At 51.0% G+C, this 26,437-nt stretch overlaps 1 protein-coding gene across 1 annotated transcript in view; it reads right to left on the minus strand.

Moving 5' to 3' along the window:
- The window catches only part of ATP2C2 (ATPase, Ca++ transporting, type 2C, member 2), a 51,873-nt gene extending 33,137 nt beyond the window's left edge, over positions 1-18,736 (minus strand). Inside the window, exons 1-3 of the mRNA XM_004690336.2 lie at positions 18,627-18,736; positions 1,828-1,938; positions 46-162 (exon numbers count right to left, since the gene is read on the minus strand). Coding sequence (XP_004690393.1) covers positions 46-162; positions 1,828-1,938; positions 18,627-18,725 — 327 coding nt within the window. The 5' untranslated portion in view covers positions 18,726-18,736. The remainder of the gene's footprint in view (positions 1-45; positions 163-1,827; positions 1,939-18,626) is intronic.
- Between the last annotated feature and the right edge of the window lie 7,701 nt (positions 18,737-26,437).

Below are 26,437 nucleotides of genomic sequence, written 5' to 3' on the forward strand. Positions count from 1 at the left end.
CACCCTCCGGCTCACCCGGGCTAATGCAGGGAGGGGCAGTTCTACCTGGTCGAGGTATTTCTTCCACACCGGTTCAGTGTTGTCAGCGACAAACTCGTTCCAGCCGTGGACCAGCCTGCGCTGTGTCACCGAGCACTCCGACAGCCCGTTCTGTAAGTCCACCTGGGCCGGACAGTGAAGCCGAGGCTGTGATGGGCCCAGAGCCACGTCACAGAACTTGGCCTCCATGAGCCCGCCACATACACAGTGGGCGAGGAAAGTGGGCTTCCCGCCACGAGTGCCAGGGCTTGCTCAAAGACCCCGGGCACCCGAGGGGGGGGTGAAAGCAACCCCAGCAGCAGCATCTCAGTCGCTGAGAGGTGGAAGCACCCCACCTGACCCTAAAGGGGTCAAAGACATGGGGAGAAGGTGGAATGGGAGAGGGGGTTTGATGGGAGCAGAGTTTCTGTTTTGCAAGATGGAAACAGTTCTGGAGATGGTTACAGAATCCTGTGTAAGCACCCTGCGCTGTTCAAGTATGCCCCTAAAAACAGTTAAAAGGGAAAACGGAAGCCCTTCTTGGCGGTTCAATGGGTTGAAGCACAGCACTACGAAGCCAGCCACAGCCACTGCAGCACGAATTTGATCCCTGGCCAGGGAGCTGACCCACATGGCGCAGCAGACCTCTCCTGACCTGCCTGCTGCTCCCCTCAGCAGTGTACTTTGTCCATCTGCCTGTTCTGCTCCCCGCTCTGTCTCTGGTGAAGCCTCTCACTGCCCCTGTACTTCAGGCCTGTACCCCAGTTCTGTGTGCATAAGTGAATAAATCTTTTTTTAAAAAAAGAGGAAAATGTTACATTGTATCCTTTACAATTAAAAAAAATAGAAAAAGGCCAGCAACAGCAACAGCTCAGCCATTCCGGGGTGGCAGTTAGGAATCAGGCCCTTAGTAAAATAACACTAAGTCCCGCTGCTGGAAAAGCCCAGCAGCCAAGCAGGCATTAGGGAGACCCTGTTAGTAGAGACAGAAAAGCCAACTGAGTTCTAGATTCTTTTGAGCAGAATAAGGAAACCACACTCACTTTCTGGGGAGGGAAAACATGGGTGACCAAATGTATGTCCTTCCTTTCTGCAGAAGCTCACAGCAGGACTTGAGTTGAAAGAGGCTTCTGGACTTTTCTCAAGAACAGCCTGCAACCCTGATTTCCAACTTGAAACTGTAGCCCACTCCCTTTGAGTTTCATATGCTTGCCCCAAGGGTGGTGGGTTAAGAGTGAATGTCCATCCACCTCATTCCATTTGCCCAGTCATCTAAGTAAAGACAATTAAAACCCAGGACAACCACCTGCAGCCTCAGGGAGAAGTTGTGGGCCAGGAGGGTGTCTTTGTTTTCTCTTACACTGGCCAGGAATTAAAATTCACTGGAGATACCTGTGAGAATGGGGTTTGGCTAGTTGGCAACACCATAGATTATAAATAAATAAGAGGAGGGTTCAGAGTCTGAACTTTAACGTCAAAACTCCTGGATTCAACCCTTGTCATGCTGCTTTCCAGCGTTGACCTTTGTTCCTGTGTGGGTTACCTGGTTCCCTGTCTTCAGTGTGGAGAAATGCCACTGTGTTGGGAAGGAGTGCCCTCCCCCAGGAGCCCCCTCCCCTTCCAGCAAGGCACCATGCCACCCAGAGTCTGAGGGCGCTCACACGGACAGCATTCCTAATGGTGATGATACAGATGCAAACGCCCAAGGTCTAAAGCAGTTTTCAGCTTTACACACTCATTAGTATGTGGCCTTCTTTTCCAGCTAAAACCCCTGCCACAGTTGGCCCCAAAAGCAAATTCAATTCTTACACAAAATGCTTGGGCCAAGTCTTCTCTGTGGCATTTGCTGGCTTCCTTGGGTGGCAGGGCTACCACCGCCTTCTCTTTTTCAATGGTCTTCAACTCACATTGTTCACCAATCTGGGGGGAGAAGCACAGTTGCTGTTAAACAGACTGATGTCTTATGCCAGTGCATCTTTTTAAGGCATAACATACACAGACAAAGCATATATCAAAAGCGACCAGCTTGAATGCTTATAAATTGATGCATATAACCAACCTCCACAACAATAAACACAACCAGCATCCCATGACCTCCTCATGCTCACCAACTGCCTAAAATTAATGGCCATTTTCATGTCACCATAGATTAGTTTTGTCAGGGTTTGGACCTTGTGTAAGTGGTAGCAAGCAATACACACTCATTTGTGTGTGCTATCTTTCATGCGATGTTGGGGAGATCCACACATGATGATGTTGGTAGCAGTGGTTTGCTAATTTTCATGACTGCATACTATTCCATCGAACAAGCACATCATGATTTACTTACCCATTCTACTGCTGATAGACACTGGGTTGTTTCTAGTCATTCACTATTGGTAATATGTTTTTTTAAAATTTTATAATAGTTTATTTTTACATATTTTTGTGCATTTTTCCATCTCAGTTGTAATCCCCATGGGCTTCCCATCACCAAATCACTCATGTGCCATCACCATAGTCCAGTGCATTTGCCTCCCCCACACTGTTTTTGACCCTATTCCCCACTCCACCCCCACAAAATGTCTCTGTTCATCATTATCATTATTTCCTCACCTGTTCCTTTAAATTCCTGCTATCAGAGAAACCATCTGATATTTTTCCTTTTCTGTCTGGCTTGTTAATATATTTGTTTTTAAAGCAAACATTTAATACAACTGGAACCCACAACTGGAACATGGCAGAGCCAGTTCACACTCGACACATTTAGAACCTTGTGCCCTGAATTTCCCAATTCTCAGTCAAGTGCACGCTATACCTATTCTATGAGATGTTGGAAATAACCCAAACAGGGGGAAGCCAGCTAGTTCCACATGTCTGCTATAACTAGGAAAGGGCTGTAGGAAACACTTGAGGATGTGAAACAACGTTAACACTGAGGAGATCTCAGAATCAGGAAGGCACTAGGTAACTGCAAATTTGTTCTTAGTATTTCAATACCCAGGACATGATAATGATCTTTTCCTTTTTCACCCGGGGTTTGGGCACTAGGAAGAAAGGCAGTGACTAAGCACTTCCTTCATCTGGAATAGAGATGGAAAATTCCTCTTTTCCTTCTTCCCAGCTCCTCCCCCCTTCACATGATCTCCCAAAGGCTGGGTTTGGTCCATAGGCTGCGCCACCTCCTGAGGCTGCTTCTCACGTGTGCCAGGCCTGGAAGCTGGCAGACATGGATAGATTATACCTATCACCCACTGAGCCCCTGTTCTTTGGGTACATGGTAACTAAGTCAACTCCGTAAGTCAGCAACTCCTTATTTGCTGCATGAGACTCACCTTTCTCCCCATTTAAAAATTTCTCCCTCTATATTTTACATCATTATTCATTTTTACACAATCTGCTTTCTTCTCTCAGGGGTAGTCCCCACAAAATTTCCATCACCTAGTCACCTGTGCACCATCACCATAGATGAAACTTTATTTTTCTTAAAGATTTAAGTTTTATTTATGCATTTAAGAACTGGAGTATAGGCCAGAGGTGGGGGGGAGGGGTGAGAGGATTCATCAGAGACAGTAGGGAGCAGAATAGGTGGATCTACTAAAATATACTGCTGAGGGAAGCAGGTGGAGAGACAGGAGAGGTCTGTTTTGCCATGTGGGTCACCTCCCTGGCCCAGGATCAAACATGTACTGCAGTGACTATGGACAGCTTCATTGACACATGCTATGCAACTTCTGTTGACTGGCAAATTTCAGATGGAAGGAAAAAGCTCTGAAAAATCAGAATTTCCATTGCTAACTTATGTTATAACCTCCCTTTTTTGTATAATCATAATATCACCAATCATAATATCAAAAAACATTCCAAGCAACCATAAATTGGCTATCTGGCTGGGGGCAAAGTACAAGGCAGGACAGGAAATTCCTCTGTATCTAGAGACAAAAGGCAAGCTCCAGGAGAGATAAGACCCCCCTGAGCATCAAGACTCCTGGGAAGCTCCCTTCGTCTTTTGAAACAAAAAGCAAACCTCTGATAAAACTCCCAGGGTATAAGGACTCATGAACCATTTCCTAACATATTGACACAGGGTTTGCTTAATGCATGACTGTGGCTTCCTCTTAATTTACCCTTTTCTTAAACAATCACTAACTACTCCCTGCTAGTCTTAATTAATCTTTTCCTAAAACAAACACTAGCTACTCTCTGCTAGCCTTAAGTTAGCCGTTAGCTTTTCTGTAGACAATCACTGATGACTCTGCTAACACAATTTATGCCTTCCCTAGGACCCTTAAATCCTTTGCTAACAGCTCATCCTTTCCCAGACCCCTTATCTTTTGAAGTCATAGTTAAACATCCGTATACATGAAAGTTATCACATATGTGTATAGTGTAGTATGCCATAAAATATCAGGAGGAGGATGCATTGTTTCCCTCTTCCTTTAGAACTTTTATGCTGATTTCTTATTAACTTATCTGATGCATTAGTGTAACTAACTACTTGCTAAATCGTATAAATAAAGACATGCTGGAAAATTAGCAGGAAGATTTATACCCCACTCTGACTCCCATGTCTTCCTCATGCCTGCTCCCCTTTCTCTCTTTTTGGAATCTCCACTTGCCGGACACTTTCCCACCAAAAGGCCCTACCCTGCCTTGTCCTCGTTGGGGCCGGTCCTCAGCATTTCATAGTGCTGACACATAACCTGTTGTGCCACCAGGGAGGCCCATTTCTAAGGGAGATGTGAGTCATTGCATGATATGGATGTATTTTCTTTTTCCAGAGCTGTCCACATAAAATTGTACCAAATAAAAGTTTAATTCTTGCTCACCCCACAGAAGGAGGCAGCCCTGGGCCTTAGGACTTGCCATTTCTTTCTGGCCAGTGATCACACCTAACTCCTATTTTATACAGCATCAGGAGGAACCATGAAACACAAATCCAGTCACACCTCTCCACCTGCCTCTCACACCCACAGCCCATGCTTGAAATCATTGTGCTGATTGTGGTTGCTCTCAGAATAAAGACCCACACTGTGCTTTAAAGCGGGGTTCTCCACCAGGCCTCTTGTCTCTGGGACACTTCAGCAATGTCTGGGAACTCCTGTGGTTGTCAGGCTGGGGTGTGTGTGGTGTGGGGAGAGGTCAGAGATGCCTCCAAGCCCCCTACCAAGTATAGGCAGCCCTGTCCATCGCACCCCTGTAACAAAGAGCAGTGAGGCACAAATGTCACTGGGGCCAAAGGGGAGAATCATCACTCTGCCTCAGTGTCTCCCCAGAACCAGATTAGGGAACTTCCCTACCCTACTCTAATCCCATGAGGACTTCATCACAATGACTGCCACAGTTATGCACAGCTAGAGGGGAAAAAGGTAAGGGTCACAGTCACCCAGGAAGCCTCAGAAAGGTCTGGTTAGGGAGGTGACATTTGAGGTAAACAAGCCCCACTCAGAGCAAAGCTTCCTTTTTGCCAAGACTTCCGAAGCCGTCGTCCCAAGGCTTGTATCTAGGGGTCACCTAGTGACACCTTAGTCTAGAGGCTCTCACAGTGTGGTCCTCAGCCCTATAGCATCTGGGACATGCTAGAAATATAGTTTCTCATCCCCCCAATGGAGAGACTCTGGTTGAGGTTGGGCTCTGCAGTCTTTGTTCTCCAGAGGAGTCTGATGTACTTGGGTCTTGTAAAATCACAGCTGCCCTAGCTGGGGAGTGGGGCAGCCCCCAGAAGTCTTAAAGCCCCTGGTGGTGCTTGTATGCAGCAGGAGCTGAGCTGAGGAGGCCTGGCTGGCAAGCACTAGAAGAAACTGGTTGATGTTAGTGATGATCCCAGAGAAAGAACTTGCCACATGGAGTGCCAAACTAGACCCCCCCCCTTGGGGGAAAGACCGATACTTTCATGACACAGAGATGATCCTGGCTGCTTTCTGCAAGAAGCACCACAGGCAAAGCTGAAGATGGAAATCCCTGGGGGCTACTGGGGGCTGGGGGAGGGTATCTACAGCTCTGAATGCTGAAGAATTTCCCAAGTAAATGAAGAGTTCTTACTCTGAAAAAGAGAAACGCTCAGGTTTTCAAAAGACGAGGGACTAAGCATTCACAGGAAGCACATGATGAATGAAACACAGGAGGAGACAGACCCACGCACAATCAGCGGTGAGCAGGGACGCGATGCCGGAGCACACGCTCCACCCAGCTGAGAGGCAACGTCGGGTTGACAAAGGCTGTCACGCACAGTGCTGAGAGCTACAGTGCCAGGGAGGGGTGTCAGGGCGGTGCATCGGGACGAGCCCTAGGGGGGTAATTTGGCAGCATCAAAGCTGAAAGGGACTTTGATGGTCACTTTTTATTTTTTAAGATTTATTTATTTATGCATACAGAACTAGGGTCCAGGCCAGAGGTGCAGGGGCGGTGAGAGGCTTCACCAGAGACAGTGGGGAGCAGAACAGGCAGATAGACAAGTACACTGCTGAGGGGAGCAGCGGGAGAGTCAGGAGAGGTCTGCCGCGCCATGTGGTCACCTCCGGGCAGGAATCGAACTCATGCGGAAGTGGCTTTAGCTTCTCAGTGCTGTGCTGTAAACCCGCTGCGCCACCAGGGAGGGCCCTGATGGTCATTTCTTTTTCAGGAATACTTGCTGAAGATGAGCACCGCTTCCAAGTCACCCAGTGCAGTGTTATTTATAAAAGCCAGCCTTGGGACACCACACAGGTGCCCACAAATGAAGAACTTGTCACACAGCATATCGTGCTGCCGTGATGTGGAAACCCACACTACCAGTAAAAAAAAAAGGCATGCAAGGTTTTTATTTACCTGTATGGGAAATGTTCAATAAAACTGAAGCATGTGCCCAGATCTGAGCGTGTCCTGGAATGCACTTTCATACCTGCAGGGCCGAGTACACCTGAGCACTCATTCCTCCACCAACACATAACGCAAACCTCACCCCCAGAGGGAGTGCCCCTGCACCCCCTCAAGGCTCCAAGTCCAAAGTCTCTGAGCCTCTCCAGGGTCTCTGAGCCTTGAAGGATGACCAACGCTTGGAGTCGGTGAGCATGGGTTTGCCTGGCCAGAGTTCGAGCCCCATAAATGCAAACTCACACATCCGTTCTCTTTCTTTGGGCTCCTCTTCCCAGTGCCATCTCGGCGAGGATCCCCACCTGCAGACTTCTGACTACAGAGCCCCTGTGTGTCTCCGAGGACCCCGCCACATGCACACCGGCCGGCTCACATGGCCACCACATGGCTGGGCATTCAGTCGGGTCCAGTTTGGTCAACTACACAAAGCACCCCAAGGGCTAGCCACAAGCTGGTCTTTGAACAGACCCAAGTCCTCTCCTCTCCTGGGGGCACACCCAGAAGCAGGACAGCTGGGTCCAGGGGTACACGCCTTCAGGCACAGGATACTGTGCAAACAGTTTTCCCAAGTGGTTGCCACCTCAATTCATTAACAATGGAGGAAGGAAGCAAAAAGGGGCGCGGCCTCTGTGACCCGTGAGGGAGCTGAGGCAGACTGAGAAGAGGGAGTGTGTTTGCTTGAGGGCACCACACCTGGGTGGATGGGTCCCCCCCACCCCGTGCCCCCCACAGTTCTGTGAGAGGCTTCTGCTGCACGTGCCGCTATACCCTCTAGACCCAAGTATAATCTGTGATCCAAGGGGGACACACCCAGTGCCAACTAAGGCTGGTGGCAGAGCCGTGAGGGGGAGAGAGGCTTCCTGGAGAAAGGGGCTTGGGAGCAGCCAAAGCCTCGCAGGCGTGAACTGGGGAGGAGCCGAGGGAAGGGCCAGGGTGGGAGGCTGTGGCCAGAGAAGCGGCCAGCAGGGTGGCACAGGGCCACAGGAGCTAAGAGCACCGCTGATGAACTCGGGGGGACTGCTAGGCTTCCTATAGTGTTGGGGGGTACCCTAAAGGTGGCAGACTGTGTAGCGGGGCATGGCCAGATCCAAGCCTCACTGATCCTGCCTCCAGTTCTAGTTTCTGGCTACCAGCTAAGCAACCTTCAGCCAAGGGCTTGACTTCTCTGAGTCTCAGTGTCTCTTCTGTCAAATGCGAATGACATTGACAATCTCCTTGCACCCCCGAGGCAGCTTCAGTTCCAGCCTCAGGCCCTGACGGGTGTCCGAGGTGTTTGCCAGTCCCCAAAAGGATATTTAGAAAGTGTTTAGAGAGAAAGTGTGTGTGTGTGTGTGTGTGTGTGTCTGTGTGTGTGTGACAGAGAGAGACTGAGAGACTGAAAGAGAGGGGGAGAGAGAGAGAGACAGACAGACACAGAGAGAGAGAGGAGGACATGGCGGTGTCGTGCCAGGGAGCAAAGAACTACCCACCCTACAAAACAAGCATGCACAGTACATATCTTGTCTGGGGGTGGCCCGTGTGGTCAGGGGCCAACGGGCGGTTGAGAATGGTCACATTCAGGGAGAGTGCACAGCAGGTCCACACACAGACGATGAAGGGCTCCGTCCCGCGGCCGGGCAGGCGTCGACTGTAGGAGGAGCTGCAACACTCGCCCGTGTGCACACGTGTGCACGCACAGTCTCAATTTGGATCTTCCTCTTCAGGTGTTCACAGATCGCGTACACGCGGGCACACCCTGCTTCATACACACATGTGCACACCCTGTGGGCATCCCCTCCCCCTCGCCCCAGGGGCCTGGAACCACAGTCCTGTGTGTGAGCACACCGGGCACTTTTCCCAAAAAGAGAGCAGGGAGCCCTGGGACGCAGAGCAGATTCCAGGCGGGGGCAGGGAGGCACCGGGCACCTGACATTTTTTGTTAAGGGAGAGAGTAGAAACAGGCTCCACCACAGAGGGGAAACTGTCAGGGGCACACGGAAGTCACTTGGAGGGACCGCCACCGGCCTGAGCTGGGGCAATCTCAGCAGCATGGCAACAGACAGAGCATGCGTGGTACACGCAGAGGCACCCACGCAGGAGGCAGGGGCGGCTCTCTCAGACTCCAGAACAAATCAACAGCGAGAAGGAACGGTAGCCGGAGGCCATCCCGGCCTGGCAAGTGTGGACGGAGAAACACTCAACAAGACCCATGGGTGGACGCGAGACTCAAAAGTGGAAATGGACTGAGAAGCAGCTGCCGTGAGACTTTCTTAGCCACGACAGCAGAGTGACTTTACAGAGGTGAAACCCAGCCAGGCAGATGTGGGTTGCTGGGTACGTGGAGAGCGCAGTCACCTCACTTCCTAAGTCTTGGGGTTCTGCAGGATTTGGGGTGAGGATTCAGTGTAATGTGCATAAATGTTCACTGGAACATGGTTCTGAAATGTGAGAAAGGGAACATGAGCAGGTCGCTCCAGCTTGTTCCGGAACGTGGGCGGGAGGGCAAAGGGCTGCCCATGGATATTAAAGCGGGCGTCCCCTGCTGTTGCACCCGGCTAACAGTGGTGGCGATGGGCGCTGCCCCAGATACCATACCCAAACTGAGTCACCACACAGGTCCCCAAGGTGCGTTCACAGAGAACGCAGGTGTGGGGAAAGCAAGAGCATCACCCCGGGAAGAGGCAGAACTAGAGTTTGCAGGGGGACCGGGACCTTGGACTCTGGTGCTCAAGCCTGGACCTCTCTAGAAAGGCATAGAAAGGGGGTCAGGAGTGCACAGGGAAGCTCAAACTGATGACTGCAAACTGGGAGCAAACAGCACCCCTCTCGGGCCCTGCAAACAAAACCTTGGGGAAACGAAGGGGTTTCAGAGTGTGCGGATTTTATTGTGGTCTACGAAAAAACATAAAAATGAAAGAAAAAACAACTTCTGGGCCCACCCTGGTGGCACAAGGGGTTAAAGCGCAGCACTATGAAGCTATCACTGCCACTACAGCACGAGTTCGATCCCCGACCAGCGGGTCGACCCACAGGGCACAGCAGACCTCTCCTGTCTCGTCCGCGCTCCCCGCAGCAGTGTGTTTCAGTCAATCTAGAGTAGTCCACCTGCTCCCTGCTCTGTCTCTGTGAACCCTCTCACCCTCTGCACCGCTGCCTGTACCCCAGTTCTTGTATGCGTAAATAATCAATCTTTTAAAAGAAAAACCAGGGCCCTCCCTGGTAGCACAGTGGGTTAAAGCACAGCACTAAGAAGCTAAAGCCACTTTGAATTCGATCCCCGCCGGAGGTGACCCACAGGGCCCGGCAGACCTCTCCTGCCCCGCCCGCTGCTCCCCTCAGCAGTGTACTTCGTAGATCTGCCTGTTCTGCTCCCCATTCTGTCTCCGGTAAAGCTCTCACCACCCCTGAGCCTCTGGCCTGTACCCCAGTTCTGTATGCATGAATAAATAAATCTTTAAAAAAAAAAAACAAAGAAAAGAAAAACCGACTTGATGGGGAGGGAAGGAAAGAAAGAAAAACAGGCTGGGCCCATAAAAGAGGGCAGATGCAAAAACAACTGTTATGAGCACAACTCAAAGGTCAATGAAGGCAAAACTGTCGCTCGATTTCAATATGCTGGTATCTGCGGGGAAGGTAAAGGGAGAAAGGCAGCTCAGGGAGCTGACTTCTGAGACTGGCAACAAGGGGCTGCTGAGAGACGAGAAAGCCTGGGGGTGCTGGCTTGCCAACAGGGACGTCCCAGACCACAGGAAGCAGACCAGCTTGGCGTGGAGCAGTCTATGCTTCAGACTGGTTGTTCATGAAAAGGGGCTGAGGGAAAGGCTACAAAATGATGAATACGGCCCTCCCTGGGGGCGCAGCGGGTTAAAGCACAGCACTGAGAAGCTAAAGCCTCTTCCGCATGAGTTCGATTCCCGCCTGCCCCGGAGGTGACCACATGGCGCGACAGACCTCTCCTGACCCGCCTGCTGCTCCCCTCAGCAGTGTACTTCATCGATCTGCCTGTTCTGCTCCCCACTCTGTCTCTGGTGAAGCCTCTCACCGCCCCTGAACCTCTGGCCTGTACCCCAGTTCTGTATACATAAATAAATAAATCTTTTAAAAAAAAATTACAAATACAGGAGCACGTGCAGCTTGAGCCAAGTCCACTTTGCCAAGGCTTGCTACCTCGTCCAGGGAGTCCCCCCAGATTGCAGCCACAGTGCCTCCACAGCTGCCCACCCCCTCCCAGCCCCTGCGCCCTCACTCACCCCTGCAACACAGGCTGTGCTCAACTCCTTTCTTACCTGTATTGCTTTCCTGCACGGGGCTTATCTTAACTTGAAATTGTACACTCACTAGTACAATTATTTGATAACTATCTGTCTCCCCACCAGCTCAGCTCCACTGGGGAAGACTGGGGTTCTGCTCTGTGTTGCCTCCCAAAGGAACTGACAAACAGGGGGATGCACGTCAGAGGAACTGGGGGTACCTGACTGTAGAAAGCAGGAGCTCCCAAACTCAGTGGGCCTGCTAAAATTCTTAGGGCTGGGCCCCAGACCACCACAAGAGAAAAGCTGACCAAAAGGAACCATGGACAGCCTGGGAGGCTCAGCCGAGTGGGCTGGACAACAGGAAACCAGACAGCAAGAAGCTGCCAGCCTCCCACGCCGGACCTGACTTGCATCGGAGGTCAGCCGCCGAGTCACAGTCTTTCTTGAGAATGGGGAGCCTGCATTTCTATTCCACACTGGGCCCGGTAAATGATGTAACCAGACCTACTTCCGCCACTGAGTGCCTCTCTGGGCACAAGGTCAAGAACTCGAGTCAAGGTCAGAGAGTAAGGGCAGTGGAATCTTTTTTTTTAAGTTTTTTTTTTAATGCATTCAAGAACTAGGGTATAGGCCAGAGGTGCAGAGGGTGAGGGGATTGCGCAGAGGCAGAGTGGGGAGCAGAACAGGCAGATGGACAAAGTACACTGCTGAGGGGAGCAGTGGGCAAGACAGGAGGGGTCTACTGCGCCATGTGGGTCAGCTCGGGGGTGGGGATCAAACTCAAACGCACACTGAAGCTGGCAGCTGCTTCTCAGTACTGCACTTTAACCCGTTGCGCCACCAGGGAGAATCCCAGTGGTGGATTCTTAACAAAGATGATCGTGCTGTAAATAAGGCATTGTCGGAAGAGTTTCGACACGTTTGCTTATGTATTTTTATCACTACATTCACGGGAGGCACAGAGAACAGCACTGAATATTCACACATATTATCTAATCTGCAAAAAGCCAGACATAGATGAGGAATCTCAAGGTCAGAGGGGAATTTCACTGATTCTTACAAATCTCCAGTTTCAGACAAGGGTGTAGGGATATGGTGAGAGCTGGTGAATTAGCTTAAACTCACACAGCAAGTGTGCAGCCCAGAGTGGCCGGCTCCAGAGTCGGCCCCAAACCAGCACCTCCTGCTTAGCGATGGTCCCCAGGGCAGTGTTCCCTTACCTCCACCAGAGCCCCAAACTTAGTCTAGCAGAGGAGGCAAAGCATGGGATCCAGATGTACCTGGGGGTCAGCTAAATAATCAGATGCACTTAACATGGCTGTTTGCTTTGAAAGGGTTGAAAGGTCAAGAATGATGATGCAACAGCCCGTCCTCCATGTCTGAAGCCTCCCTCCTGCCGCAGGCCCGAAGGACCTTTCCCTTAAGTGCATCTTCCACGTCGTAAAGCTGAGTTTCAAGTTGGGCCCAGCATGTGCTCTGCCGGGCCCTGTTTTCTACAGTGGGGTGGGGGTGTCCCTGGGAAGATGGCCACCCTGGGGGGACACATCCCTCTACTTCCTACCTGGGACTCGGGGTTAATCAGCACAACTTCCCCACGTGGCCCACAGTCCATGGAAACCCTTCAAGATATTTCCTCTGGGGAGCACAGGGTCAGGGCTGAATTGTGGTCCTCTCCAAACTCATAGATTCAAGGCCTCACCATTTAGAGATAAGCTCTTTAGAGGGGTGATTTACTTAAAATGAGGTTGTGAGGGCCCTCCCTGGTGGCGTAGCAGGTTAAAGCACTGCACTGAGAAGCTAAAGCCTCTTCTGCATGAGTTCGATTCCCGCCTGCCCCGGAGGTGACCCACAGGGCCCGGCAGACCTCTCCTGACCCGCCTGCTGCTCCCCTCAGCAGTGTACTTCGTCGATCTGCCTGTTCTACTCCCCGCTCTGTCTCTGGTGAAGCCTCTCACCGCCCCTGAGCCTCTGGCCTGTACCCCAGTTCTGTGTGTACAAATAAATAAATCTTTAAAAAAAAAAAAATGAGGTGGTGAAAATGGCCCTGAACAGCGCGACTAGTGTCCAGTAAGCAGAGACCACAGAGCCACGGGTAACACGAGGGAAGCCCACGGGCAGCAGCCAGAAGCACAAGCCCTGCAGAGAGCCCGAGAGGTGCCCGCACCGCCCACCCTGGCTCTTGCACTTCCAGCCTCCACCACCGCGAGCAGACACGTCTGTGACCAGCAGTATACGGCAGCCCTATCGCATTGTAATGTGGAAGTGTAATAAAGACACGCTATTTACAGGTGACGCGAGACCTGGACAGCAAAAACATGAACAGGGCAGAGACGCTCGCTGCCACGTGGGACGGATGGCTCGCAGACTCCAAGCAGGAATGCTGACCGCTCCGTGGGGGTGGCCCTGGGAAGTCACACGCCCTCTCAGAGCCTGCCTGTCTTCCTCTGGAAAACGGGAGGAGAGGAGCTTCTCCCCGGAGTGGTGAGGCAGACAGACAGGAGCTCACGTGGGAACACCTCTAGTGGAAACACAGAATCACCCCACAAGGCCAGGCTGCCCACTGTAGCCCAGACCCCACCTCGGCCACGAGAGGGCAGGCAGTCTCGCCACAGCCCCACCACGCCTTTCCATCCTGGACATCTTCCCTGCAGCCAGCACTCCCCCACGTGCTCCTATTCTTATCACGGTTACCCAGGTACTTGGAAACAGGAAGCCTCAGGCGTCCAGGCCTCTGGACTATCCACAGGCCCTGGCCGACCAGGGGACAGCTCCAAAGAACCACTGATACTTCAGAAGCAAACGTCACTGCTCTTTCTCTCCCACAGGGCTGGAGACCAATGTAGTTGAAGGGGGTCGGTCCACAGTCACCGGGGGTCTTGCGTGGGGTCTGATGCTTGTCTGCCACCCTATTGACCCTCTTCATCTTGAGCCTGAGATTCTTCTGGGTGGTTGATTCCCGAGACCGTACAGTGCTGAGGCACCAGTGCCCACACCTGCCTCTGTGACCACAGTCCCTGACACACGCCACGTCGAGCGCCTGGGCTGCTAGGGGGCCGTGTGAGGGTGAGCAGCATGTGGACACAGGCCATCAGCACACCCACTGCTCACCTGTAGTCAACAGCCCGGGCTGGCTGGACATTGACCCAGGGGGCCTTGAAAACCAGCACAGACTGCTGACTGGCACTGGGGTCCCACCCAGATTCTGAACATATTGAAATGCCCAGATACATGTTGTCAGACATCATCCCAGGAACATGGCCCAAATCAAAATTCAATCCAAGGACTAGAGGTCCCGGCTGAGCCGCTTTAACACAAACAGCCTATGCAGATGCGGCTCTGGTTTTTCTGTGAATGATCTTTTTTAAGGAAGTATTTCTTCCACCACGTGGTACACAGCCTCCAACCCGGTGCCCATCATCCTGCATCCCGCCTTCAGCCCCACGTGCAGGCCCATCCACACTCGCATCTGATGGCCAGAACACAGCAGGAGCAGTGAGCGCTCTCTCCCAACACCGATTTAGCAAACACCTGTGGCTGCCAGGCCGTCATGGGTGTTCCGTCAATCTCTCTGGACTGTTCACCCTTGGGGAGCCTTGAGGCTGCCCCCGGGGAAAGGCCCCCTATTCCCAGCATCAGAGGCCTGCACCACGAGAGTGGGTGAGGCTGGGAGTGGATCACCCCCTCCTGCCCAGCGAGCTTCTGATGAGACCGTGGCCCAGGCAGCAGCCGCTCAGCCACCTCGAGACAGGCCTTGCCAGGGACTGTCCAAGCTGAGCCACAAAAAATCCTGCTCCACAGAAACCATGAGCTAGCAAGTGGGGTAAGCCATGAGTTTTGAAGTGATCATACATCCACAGACCAGTTCACATCACAAACGGCGCTTCAGTAGAGCACTGCCAGTCATGTTGAGATGTTCCCCTTGCACTTGATCGTTTAGTATAAACTGGGCTTGATCTCACACAGCCATGCTTACTGCAAGTTTTATCTTTACTTATTTAAGTCACACTCTGATACTGATAAATTAAGATAACATTGGGGTGGGGGGGCTGGGTTACTTTCCTATTTTGCTACATTTTGAGAAATACGACTGTTTTGTGTCCACACAAGTATGTACGTGTAAGCCTCTGTTAAGAATCTGGGTATGAGAGACAGCACCCCAGGGTGAGGGTGTGTGTGTGTGTACCCAAGTCTCAGAACTACCTCCTGCACCTTTTGCTGCTGCATCCTGGGTGTGGCCTCTTGCAAACACAAGTGCACCCCTGCGTCCCTCTGAGGGCACACTCCTAGCATCGGCGCCTAAGCAGAGGACTGCTGAGCTCTGACCAGTGCTCTCGGGATAAAGCCCCAGTTCTGCCCGGAGGCCACAGGCTCTGTGTGGCTCACCTCTGCAGCCTCAACCTTCACTAGCACCAGCAGCACATCCCTGCCCCCTGACCCCCAGAACTCTCCATCAGCTCTGCACTTCACCCAGCACTCGCCCCCATTTCCCCTATGAGCCTTCAGCAGCCCCTCTCGCTGGCCGCTGGGACATGCATATCACGGGATTGTCCACTGTGCTCTGTGGTGCCCATCTCTGGCCCTGGACGGGACATCTTCTCTGTCCTCCCCTTGGCATGCAGCCTCGCTCCACACACAGCTGTGGTTTGCACAGGGGCACGCCCGCTGGAACCTGGCTTCACCCTGCAAAGTCCTGGGAAGGTTAATCAGTCACCACCCAGGAGGCGGCGTGAGGTGGAGGCGTGCCAGTCTCGGCTAAAAGATGGGAGCCTGACGGGCGATGATAACTTGCCTGGAGCTGGCACCAAGTCATCCAGGTGGCAGGAATTTCTGGTCTGACGTTCTCCTTACCCAACTTCAGGTCAGCAGAGAGCAACCTTTTCCCAGTAATTAAATGAAAGGGTCTCTCCAACACCTGTCTTCTCATTATGCTGGAAACACAGCAAGATCCAGATTCTTCCAGCCGCGAGATGCTTCTCGTGCAGGGTCCTCTCTGGTGTTGTCTCAACCACCTGTCCCTGCCAGTCTGCCCTCAATCCCCCAGGGGTACAGCAGCACTCAGTGGTGGTCCCACCCAAGCCACTGTCCCATCTACCCCGTGATCACAAAGAGAAAGCTCTGCTTCAGTGAAGAGACTCGGCGGCCCCAGCCATGACTGGTACTATAACTGGTGACCAGCAGAGGGGCTGGGAGTTTTTCAGGTACCAAGGATGTTGGAAGCCATCAGTGCTCACAAAGAATTTCAACTCCGTGGCTGTGTGTGCTGTGCGTGAACACGGCTTCTGCTCAAGCTCCCTTGAGAGTGAGAGCTCAACTCTGAAGATGTAAGTAGGGGACAAAGGAGGCCAGGATGGGCACTGTGCTGGCAGGAAGTGGTGGCCTGGCGCCCGGGGACTCCCTCCACACACTTCCCATTCATGGCACCTGGACGGCCACTTCCTGGGTTTGCTCAAGACAGGACACTTTGTTTCTCAGCCAGCCTTCGTGGCTGGTGGCCTGGGTCACTAGTCACGCCATCACTCCACACTGCCAAGTGATCACAATACCTGTGGAGTGTCACTGAGCGCTCCAAAGTGCACAAGGTGGTGGGTGAGCCCACATACTGACAGACCAGTAAAGACCTGGGTCCCGGGGAGGGCTGCTTGGAAAAACTTGGGGGAGAGATTGAATTAAATTAAACCTGGATGCAGAGATTAAATTCACCCCAGGTCGGTCACTATTCATGTTACATCATCCTCATACCTGGCACAGCTGTATACCTGGCACACTTGGACATCCTTCCGAAATGACTATAACCCAACACACACCAGGGGCACTTGAAAAGCACCCAACTTGTAAAAGCCAAGACAGAATGAAAGATAAGAAATGTAATGCAGAAAAGGCAACCATGTTGGCAAACTACCTTCAGATTCCCATAATGCAGGCACCGCACCACACCGCGCTAGAGAACTGATCTCAGCAAGCCAGCAAACTACCACCCAGCCCATTTAACACATGTCGCAGAGAAAATGAGGTTATTTGAGAACGGCTAGCTGCACAGTTCTGTGACCTATCCCATCGTAATGCCAGAAGCCTCAGACTAATGTCTATTTATAAAATACTATCATTATTTAAATATGCACATAGGGTTTCCCTGGTGGCCCAAGGGGTTAAAGACAGCGCTATCAAGCTATCTGCAGTCACTGCAGCATGAGCTCCATCCCCAGCCTGGCCCAGGAGTGGACCCACAGGGCACGGGAGACCTTCCGTCTTGCCTGCTGCTCCCCTCAGCAGTGTGTTTCCCTACATCTAACTGTTCTGCTCCCCACTCTGTCTCTCATGAACCCCTCACCTCCTCCACACCTCTGGCCTACACTTCCACTCTTGTTTGCATAAATAAACATTTTAAAAAAGAACAAAATATGCACATATATAATAACATATAACCAAATTGACTGCTGTCAGGCTTTGGGAGGAAAATTACCTTTAGTCAAGTTTTTCAGCTGATCTTTTACATCAAGAAGTAAATTTAATGGAAACTAGACTCGTGATGAGCATAAAGTAGAATAGATAGATGTTGATATCACCACAACTGAAACCAGTACATTATAAACCAATGCTATGTCAATTAAAAAAGATGTAAAGTAAACCCAAGTTTGAGGGTTCCCTGCTGAGGCCACGGTGGGGCTGTATTCTCACGAGCATCTTCCAGACTCTTTCTGGAATTTTATTTTTGAATCTCTGATTAAGTTCAAAAGGCAAAGTAAATGTGGTAGGGAGAGGCTTTAGCAGAAACACCATGCTCTCCACTCTCGTGTGCTAGTTCTACTTAGCAAGTTGAGGTTACAGTGGTTGGTTGGGTCCCCCCCCCCCTTCTGTCCCCCTCCCCCGTATTTTTCTAGTCAGAAGGGCTTTATTTGACAACTGGTTTTCTGCTAGTAAAACTCCCCTGCCCCAGAATCATGTTGTCTTTATCCCAGAGGGTTCTCTGGAGACTCCAAACACAAATTTGGGAGGCTTTTAAAAGCCACACTGCAGCTGTGGAAAGCAAATGGGAGGTGTGGTTACTTTTGCTTGCTTTTCACCATCATTGCTACTGTTATTGCAAAAACCTTTGCGCAACAGTTTTTTGTTGGTTTTGCTTTTTTACATAACTCTCATCCCCCCCCCCCCCCCCATTCAAGTAGCTTTTTAAAGGTCATACAGCAGTCTGGGTCTGGGCAACCAGGAATTTTAACTCCCTGGAGTAACCTAAGTTAAGTTCCCAGTTCCAAGTTCCGTCCTTTGCCAGTTGTGTGTCTCTTGAGAGTGCAGTTAACTCCTCTGGACCTTAGTTTCACATCTGCAAAATGGGCTATCTTATTAAGGGTTTAATGGGGAGTCCTCAGTACAGAGAAAACAGCAGCTCGCGGTTGCTATGAAGGCAGCTTCTTTCCAGAGCTCTTTCCAGAGCAAGCTGAGAGCTTGCTGGTGAAGACAGCCCATGAGTGTTCAGGGGATTTTGGCCGTGGGGTGTGTGTGGGGGGAGGGTCAGTTCGCAAAGCCCGGTGCCCAGTCATCCAGACTCACCAAGGTTTCCAACTCGCTCCTCTCCAGCGGCTCGTACTTGTGGCTCGCGCGCGAGAAGGAGAATTTTTGCAGGAACTTGGAGAAGCGTCGCTCCACCATGGTGACCGGACGGAGGCCCCTCGCCCAGCCTCCGGTCCAGCCGGCAGCCGCCTTTGCCTGCGGCCTTCAGTTCCTGGCGGTGCCGAGACTAGAAGTGCGCGCCCAAACCTCCTGGGCCAGGCCCAGGTTACTAGGTAGCTACCTACCTGCCCACCGCAGGTGAGCCCCGCCTCCGGGGCGGGGCCGCGCATCGGGCGGCGCCGAACGCACCCGGCGCCTCCCCGTCCAGCGAGCTCACCAGGGACTCCCGTGCCCTGCGGGCCGCGGCGGCCCGGGGAGCCTCCGACTCCCGGGCCATTTTCCAAACTTGCAGATCATGAGAATCACCTGGAAGGGGGAGGGGCGGTGTCGACGTGAGTGAGCAAACGCTTGCAGAGTCTCAGACCTCTCCCTACCCTGACTCACTAGTTCTGGGGCAGCCAGGAAGCTGAGTTTTTCACAACACCCAGGTGGTTCTCCTGGGGAGCCAAGTGTGGTCACTTGAGGCGCTGGGAGCACGGGACCTGGAGCTGAGTCAGAGCTTAACCGCTGCGGCACAGCTCTGGGCCAGCCTCTGGCCTGGTGAGCCAGCCTTCCTTCCGCTCATTACGCACTGAAAGCCCAGCTGTGTGGTCTACATGTTCTCTGGGCACTGCCCTCTGCAGCGAAGGCTCCTGCACTTGCCAGTGGGGGGAACAGGGCCCAAGTTTACTATCCTATCCAGTGCCCTGACCACATAGCACCTCCTTCACAGGGAAACCTGAAGGATTCCACGAGCTGTGCTGACTGGAACTGTAGGGGCAGAGCTTGTGCTGATTGGAACTGTAGGGGCAGAGCTGGGAGGCATCCATATCATCAAGATCAACATCTCAGAGGGTTGGGGGGCTCCCCCAATAGCTCTCGAGTATGTGGGTGAACGTGCACTGTGGCTCCTTCTGCACATCCAGGTGCCCAGGCCAGAGGTTGAGGGCTTGGGTTTCAGTGGGACCTGGCCTCCGTAACAAGACCCACCCTTCCTAGAGGTGGCTTTGGGGAGACTGAATCACTCCTCTGCCTCAGTTTCCTCAGGGCTAGAGTAATCTGTTTATGTCCACTATGCCACCTTTTGAGCAATTTTTGCCCCCAATCTCAGCTGTTTCTCCAGAGGTGGCAACTTCAACCTGATGGGCAATGCCAGTTTCTCTTGCCTTTCTTCTCTTTCTCTGAACAAAAGGAGCCACCCACCAACTTCACCAAAGTCCCAGGGCCACAGAAAGACAGACTCTGGTGAATCTATCTGCCCAGGAAGCCCAGGTGGCTACTCCAAATTTGTGACTTGGTCACCTTTCTCTACCTCCCTCCACCTCAGTTTACTCATCTATAAAATGGGGGTGACACTATATACTGGTGTGGGTTAGGGGCCCAGCAGGAAATAGATGTCACTCTGAAACCCAGTGATTTGAGGAGTGTTTGATAAATCAACTGTTTTCAAAAGTGTGGGGCAGAGTGCAGAGAGGCCAGAGGGGTCTGTGCAGTTATCCAAGGTCAGCAACCCTGAGGACACAGCCTGGAGGAAGGGGAGGGAGCAGTCACTAGGCAAGGGAAGCTACATGGAGCCGAGAACTTCAGTGAAGAGGAGCAAGGGGAAGCCTCAGATGCAGACACGCAAACTGAGAATCTAAAGGTGGGAGCTGGCTTGGGAGTAGAGGGGTGATCTACACGGCCAACACCACAGTCCTGTCGCGCAGGTCTGAGATGACAGTGTAACCAGTGTCTGGTGAGGCAGTAGGTCCGTGGAAGCCTTATTATTCATACAAAGGAACCAGGTTCAGCTATGTTCCAGGTCCTTTCCCACTGGCATTCTGGGGCTTCACAATAGTCCTGGACCCAGTGAGAATGTCTAATAGGCAATAAACCTCAGGCATATCCAAAGTGTCCAGCAGGTCTCCTGTCTGCAGCGGGTGCTGGGACTGCCCTGAACAGAGAGTGACAGATGCCTCTCCCCCAGCCTTCCAGACGCCATCACTGTGACCTCTGCTCCAGTTCAGAGAAGTCAAGGCTGGAATTCAGGGATCAGCTTGAGAATGTCCAGGGCATCCAGGAGGGAAGTAGATGCTGTGAAATGCCACACTGGGATGAAAACAAAAATGGAGTGGAACACAGAGAACAGTTGATGCACCAGCCCTGTGATTGGGAGCAGCTGCATGGGCACTCTGAGGCTTAAACATCTTTGGTTTTTGTTTGTGTGTTGTGATCAGAAATAGTAGCTTGCACACATCTACTAAATGTGCTTAATTTATGGAGACTTAGTGCCTACTTTATATGCAACTTCTATAAGTTTTTTAATGGCTCTAGAAAAGCTAGCATGTCCCTCATCTGAAGCATTATCAGTGAGCTGAACTCTTCCTTGCAAGCTACTTCTGTATTTGATATTCAAAGTCTCTAGCTCTAATACATTGCTCATGTCATTATTTTTGACTATGTGATCTGACAGAGGAAGATAATGAAGCGTCTAAAATTCTCCAGTCTAATGACTTTTCTGTCCATTTATTCCTTTGAGGTCAGCAATTTTTGCTTTTTGTGTTATGCAGCTTGGTTGGTTAGTGCATATGATTTACCTCTTCATTATAACATTTATAATTGTTAAATGCCATCTCCATCTTGTTAGAATGTTTTAGTTCTACTTTGTAGAGTTACTACTTCTTCCCCAAGGGTAAGTCAATGTGCTTTGCACTGGTTATCTTCTTTGTAGTTGTCTTGTTTCATTCTCCCCTAGGCTAAGCTGTGTGTGAATGGGGTGCTCTTCCGTCATCTCTGTGCATCTGTCCAGTGTCTATCACAGTAAATACCATTCCTAAAACAGTTAAAGCACCAGCTTTGGGACTGGGAGCAGATGAATAGGCACTTTTAGGCTTAAACATTTTTGTTTGTGTGTTGTGATCAGAAAACATAGCTTGCCCAAAGATGGTTACCGAATAGGTCTCATAAAAAGCAGATTATGGAAATCTGTTTCTAACCTGAGCTTAAGTGTTGTACCGTACCATGTCTTCACTGTTACACATGTCGCCACTCATCTGACTATTTCGTGCCCTGCTTCATGCTATTTCCATGCACTTCGGGCAAACACTCTGTTTGCTGTCATCTTTACCTTCGCTATCAGAATAAATATTCCACTGAAAATTCTGTAGGAAATATTGGAAACATTTCAGAAATACAGGCATTTATACTCTTTTTTCTACTTATTTTTTAAAATTAAATACTTTGTTCTTACTTCACTGTAGTCCCCACAGTTCTCCTGCCATGCTATGAAACATCACTGACTATCTTTGATTCTCTTTTGCAGATGGAAAGGAATTTTGTTTGTGACTGTCGTTTTACTAATGTTTGTTTCTTTCCATATTTTTATTAATCTAATTGCCTAAATTCTTTTTTAAATGTTTTGTTGCTTTTTTGTGTATTCTCTCTTTTCTTCCAGCAAAGCATGCTTGGGATTGATACTGGTATTCACTATCCTTCCCTAGTTCTGCCACTTTTACTTGGATTAGATGGTCATCACCAACTTTGATACTTTTTTCTTCAAGAGTTTTTCCCCACCTTCAGCCTGCTGAATTCTAGAACCAATTCAGACAAGACAGTTTGCTGAAAACTTTCTGATGTTTGCAACAGAGTGTGCCTGATGTTTGGTCATAGAGCGTTGAGTCAAGGGTGGGACTTGGCCAAAAGCATCCAGCCTTTCTTGAAATATCTGCTCTGCATACCTTGAACAATGAGGTCATGTTCTTCAACTCCCATTCACTCTCAGTAGGAAAGTGGTGTCACTTCATTACTCACAACAATGCCCTCTGTCAGGAAGCCTTGATGCAATCCCAAGGCACCTGAAATTGATTTGGTAACCTCACTTGCAAATTATAAGGCTGGCATTGAAGCATTCTTTTTCAGGAAGGGTACAGCATTTGCTGTTTTGTTTTTTTTTTTTTAGTTTGAAGTTTTACTCTTAGTTTGAAGTTGTGGCTCCTTACATAAATCCTCAGTCCTTCTTATTTAAAAACAGCTTTTCGCCGGGACTATGGTGATGGCACACGGTTGATTTGGTGATGGGAAGTACATGGGGATTACAACTGAGATGGAAAAAGGCACAAAATGTAAAAACAAACTATTATAATAATAAAAAATCTGTGCACACAAGCAATGACTGAACCACTTTATAAATGAAGAAACTGCAGTTTAGGGAGGTGAGTCCACTTTCATTCATCTCACAAAAATTTGCAAGCACCTGCTATGTGGCACTCATGAAAAGGCCCTGAACACTGCAGACTGTATCCTGCACTCACCTATCTGACCACCTAGTGGGGCAAACAAATTTTGTGTAATGCACACGTGTAGTGTCAGGCAGTGGAGGTAGAGGGCTGAGTAATGTCACCTCCAAAAGCACCTGCCACATCCCAACCCCCAGGAACTGAATGCAGTTTTATTTGCAAAAACAATCTTTGAAGACATCATTAAGGATCTCAAGATGAGATCCTCCTGGATGAACTGTGCAGGCCCTCAGTCCAATGGCTGGTGTCCTTAGAAGACACAAACGAGGAGACACAGACGGAGAAGCCTTGTGAAGATGGAGGCTGAAGCTAGAGGCCTGACGCTACGAGCCCAGGGCGCTAGGGTGATCAGATGTACAGGACAGCCCCAGGGAGCCTGTGAAGGGAGTCTGGCCGACGGTGCCTTGACTTCTGACTTCTGGACTCCAGAACGGTGAAAGAAGATATTACTGTAGTTTCACGGCTACCCTGGGGGCAGCGATTCATTGGGGTGGCCCCTGTCCCAGGCACCCATAGAGTAAGCAATGCCAGGCAGAGGGTAAACAGGACAGGGACTGGAGGGAGGGCAGAGCTGTCAGGGGAGATGGTATCTGAGCAGGAGCCTGAAAGAGGTGAGACGAGACTCTGGTGGCTCTGGGGGTGGGGAGCAGAGGCAAAGCCCTGGGTGAAAACTTGTTTAGGGAGTGTCACCATAGTAACACAAGATCTGCTCTGTGCATTGATCCACACGCCTAGACCAGAGCTGTGGTCTCTCGCTCTCACACACACACACACCCTGCTCTCACAGTCCCATACCTGCTGCATGTGGGCCATCCTCTTGTCACCTGGAGGCAGGGGCAGAGCTGTTCAGGCAGCTCTGGACCTATTTGGCCTCCAAGGGACTTCGTTCCGGAAGGACAGGGCTCTGCCCCCAGAGCACACCAGGTGCTAAATGGTGCATCGCGGGACTTGCTCTGTGCCCAAAGGTGAACACATGGCACAGAAGACAGGTGTCTCCTCCAACCATGACAGACAGCACATTCAGTCCTGCCAGGGCATTTCCCTGTGGGCCGAGGAGGCCTGGCCATCCTCGTCACACCCTACACAGCCACTGACAATGGCTGAGGCCCAGCCCATGCGTAACTCAGTGTAACAAAAGTGTCAGGAGAGGAAGGAGAGCTCTTGGGTCAGGGAGGTGACAGACACCTTGTAGGGGGTGTGGCTGAACAAACAGCTCTCTGCGCTTGCAGGAGGGCTCTCTCATGGTGTGCTCCATGGGGCGCCACACAGTGCAATGTTGTGCCTCCCCATCACGTCAGCACACAGATGACCACCACCACCAGGATTCAGCCAAGGTCCTCAATAGGGCAGATGGCTTGGGGTGCACAGACCAGGAAGCTGGTAAAGGCTGCAGATCTCCACATAGCTCCTGCACCCAACCCTCCCTCACCCCAATCCTGGTAACCCCTGATTCTTTTCCTGTCCAGAGTTTTGCCTTCTCCAGGATGTCAGTATTGGAAATTCAATTTGCTTCCAAAACCTACTCTCATTTTTAAAATTCAAAAGCACCCAGACTCATCATCCAGAGTCAAGGGAATTCTAGCCCAAAGCAAAGAGGCACCAAGACCCTCATCCCCAAGCTCACCAGTCCCTGCTCCCGAAAAATGGACATCAGAGCAAGCCTCTGTCCTGCCACAGCCCTCAAGGGCCCACAGCAGTGGGGTGTGCACACCTTCGAGTGGAGGTGGTTGGCTGCACCCCTCACTTCAAGGATGTCATCGTGGCACCCTGGGCCCACACACAGCAGCCCCCTGAGAGAGGGTGAGTGGGCTTCTAAGCTTTCTGCACCTGAGGTCTGAAAATGCGTTATGGACAATCAATTTTTGAGACACCACAATCATATAGCTTCTCCTACAGTCTATTGCTACATATTGCTACAATCATTCTATTTGGTTATTAGTAACTGCTAATCTCTTGCTGTGCCTAATTTACAAATGAAGCATTATCAAAGCTGTGCAGGCCCCAGAAAGCCACAAGGTCTCACTAGGGTTGGGTGGTAGCCACTTCAGGGTCCACTGGGGTCTTGGGAGGTACTCTCATTGGGTAAGAAGAGATTGTAAGGAGTTTGTGTCCCCACCACACAGTCTTGGATCAACCTCCCTAACACCAGGGTGTGGCTAACTCTGCAGGACCTCAAGTGCACCTGTCCGCCCTGGCTAGTGTTGTGCATGGGTGAGCACACCCCCCAGTAAGGCCAACAGACAAGCCAGCAGAGCACAGTCACTCTGTCCTGCAAACAGCTGCAGCCCACTACTTTGTGTCAAGCAGAAGCTACAAGAAGTCCCAGGTCCGTACAAACATGCACCCCACCCCCTGTGTAGGGCACATTTCCTGTTTTTCCCTGCACCTACAGACCCTATATATACACATGGGCAGTCCTGATAAACAGACTTCAGATACCAGACCCCAGGATCCTGCTTCAGTCTCTTTTGCGTCTCCAAGTCTCCTACATTTGGGCGGCGAGCGAACATAGCAGTCAGCGCACCCCTCGGTGGGTTTGCATCACCAGGGGTGCAGGGGGCAAAGTGGGGTACAAGCTCTGAGGCCTGCTCCTCCCTGTTTCCCAGGAAGCCCCCTAGGGTCGGAATCGGTGCCACGGGGTAAGTGTGGTGACAGCACACCCTCCCATTTTGCTTCCCCACTCCCTCCTGCTCTTTCCTGGGATCACTTCCGGGAACCCAGCATCCCACCCTGGGTTGGGGAGCCCTGGCGGCAAGACCAGCCCCGCACTATCTGGCCCCATCTGCCACCCCACTCCTTCTGCCCTGGCAACCCCACCTCCTGATTGTTTGCAAAACCACCTGAGCTGAGTCCAGCCTCCAGCCTTTGAACTCCACGGGTCCCTAGCCACACATACTCCCCCTCCAGTCCCCCCAGATTATAGGGCCTGCTGTCCCCATTCAAGCCTGGACTACATGTCCCTCCCATGGGTGCTTTCCCATGCACCCCAGGGGCAGCCATCCTCCTGCCACTCTGTCCTGTTCACCTGTCAAGGCACCACATACATGCTTCTATGGGTAAATTTTGCTTCAATGAAAAAATGCTCTTTAGTTTCTCTACAGCAAAAGAGACATAAAACAAAACAAAACAGACATCCCACTGACTGGGAAAAAAAATTTCTCTCACAAAACTAACAGTAAAGGATTGATCACAAAAATATACGGAGAACTAATGAAACTCAACAAACATAACCCCATCAAAAAATGGGCAAAAGAGCTAAAAAGACACTTCTCCAAAGAAGAAATGCAGATGGCCAACAAGCGTATGAAAAAATGTTCAACATCACTTGTAATAAGGGAGATGCAAATTAAAACCACAATGAGATGCCACCTCACCCCAGTGAGAATGGCACATCTTCAAACAACTAGCAACAACAAATGTTGGCGAGGATGTGGAGAA

This window comes from Condylura cristata, unplaced genomic scaffold (assembly GCF_000260355.1).
Source record: "Condylura cristata isolate star-nosed mole 26May11 unplaced genomic scaffold, ConCri1.0 scaffold00028, whole genome shotgun sequence".
NCBI classification, from domain to species: Eukaryota; Metazoa; Chordata; class Mammalia; order Eulipotyphla; family Talpidae; genus Condylura; species Condylura cristata.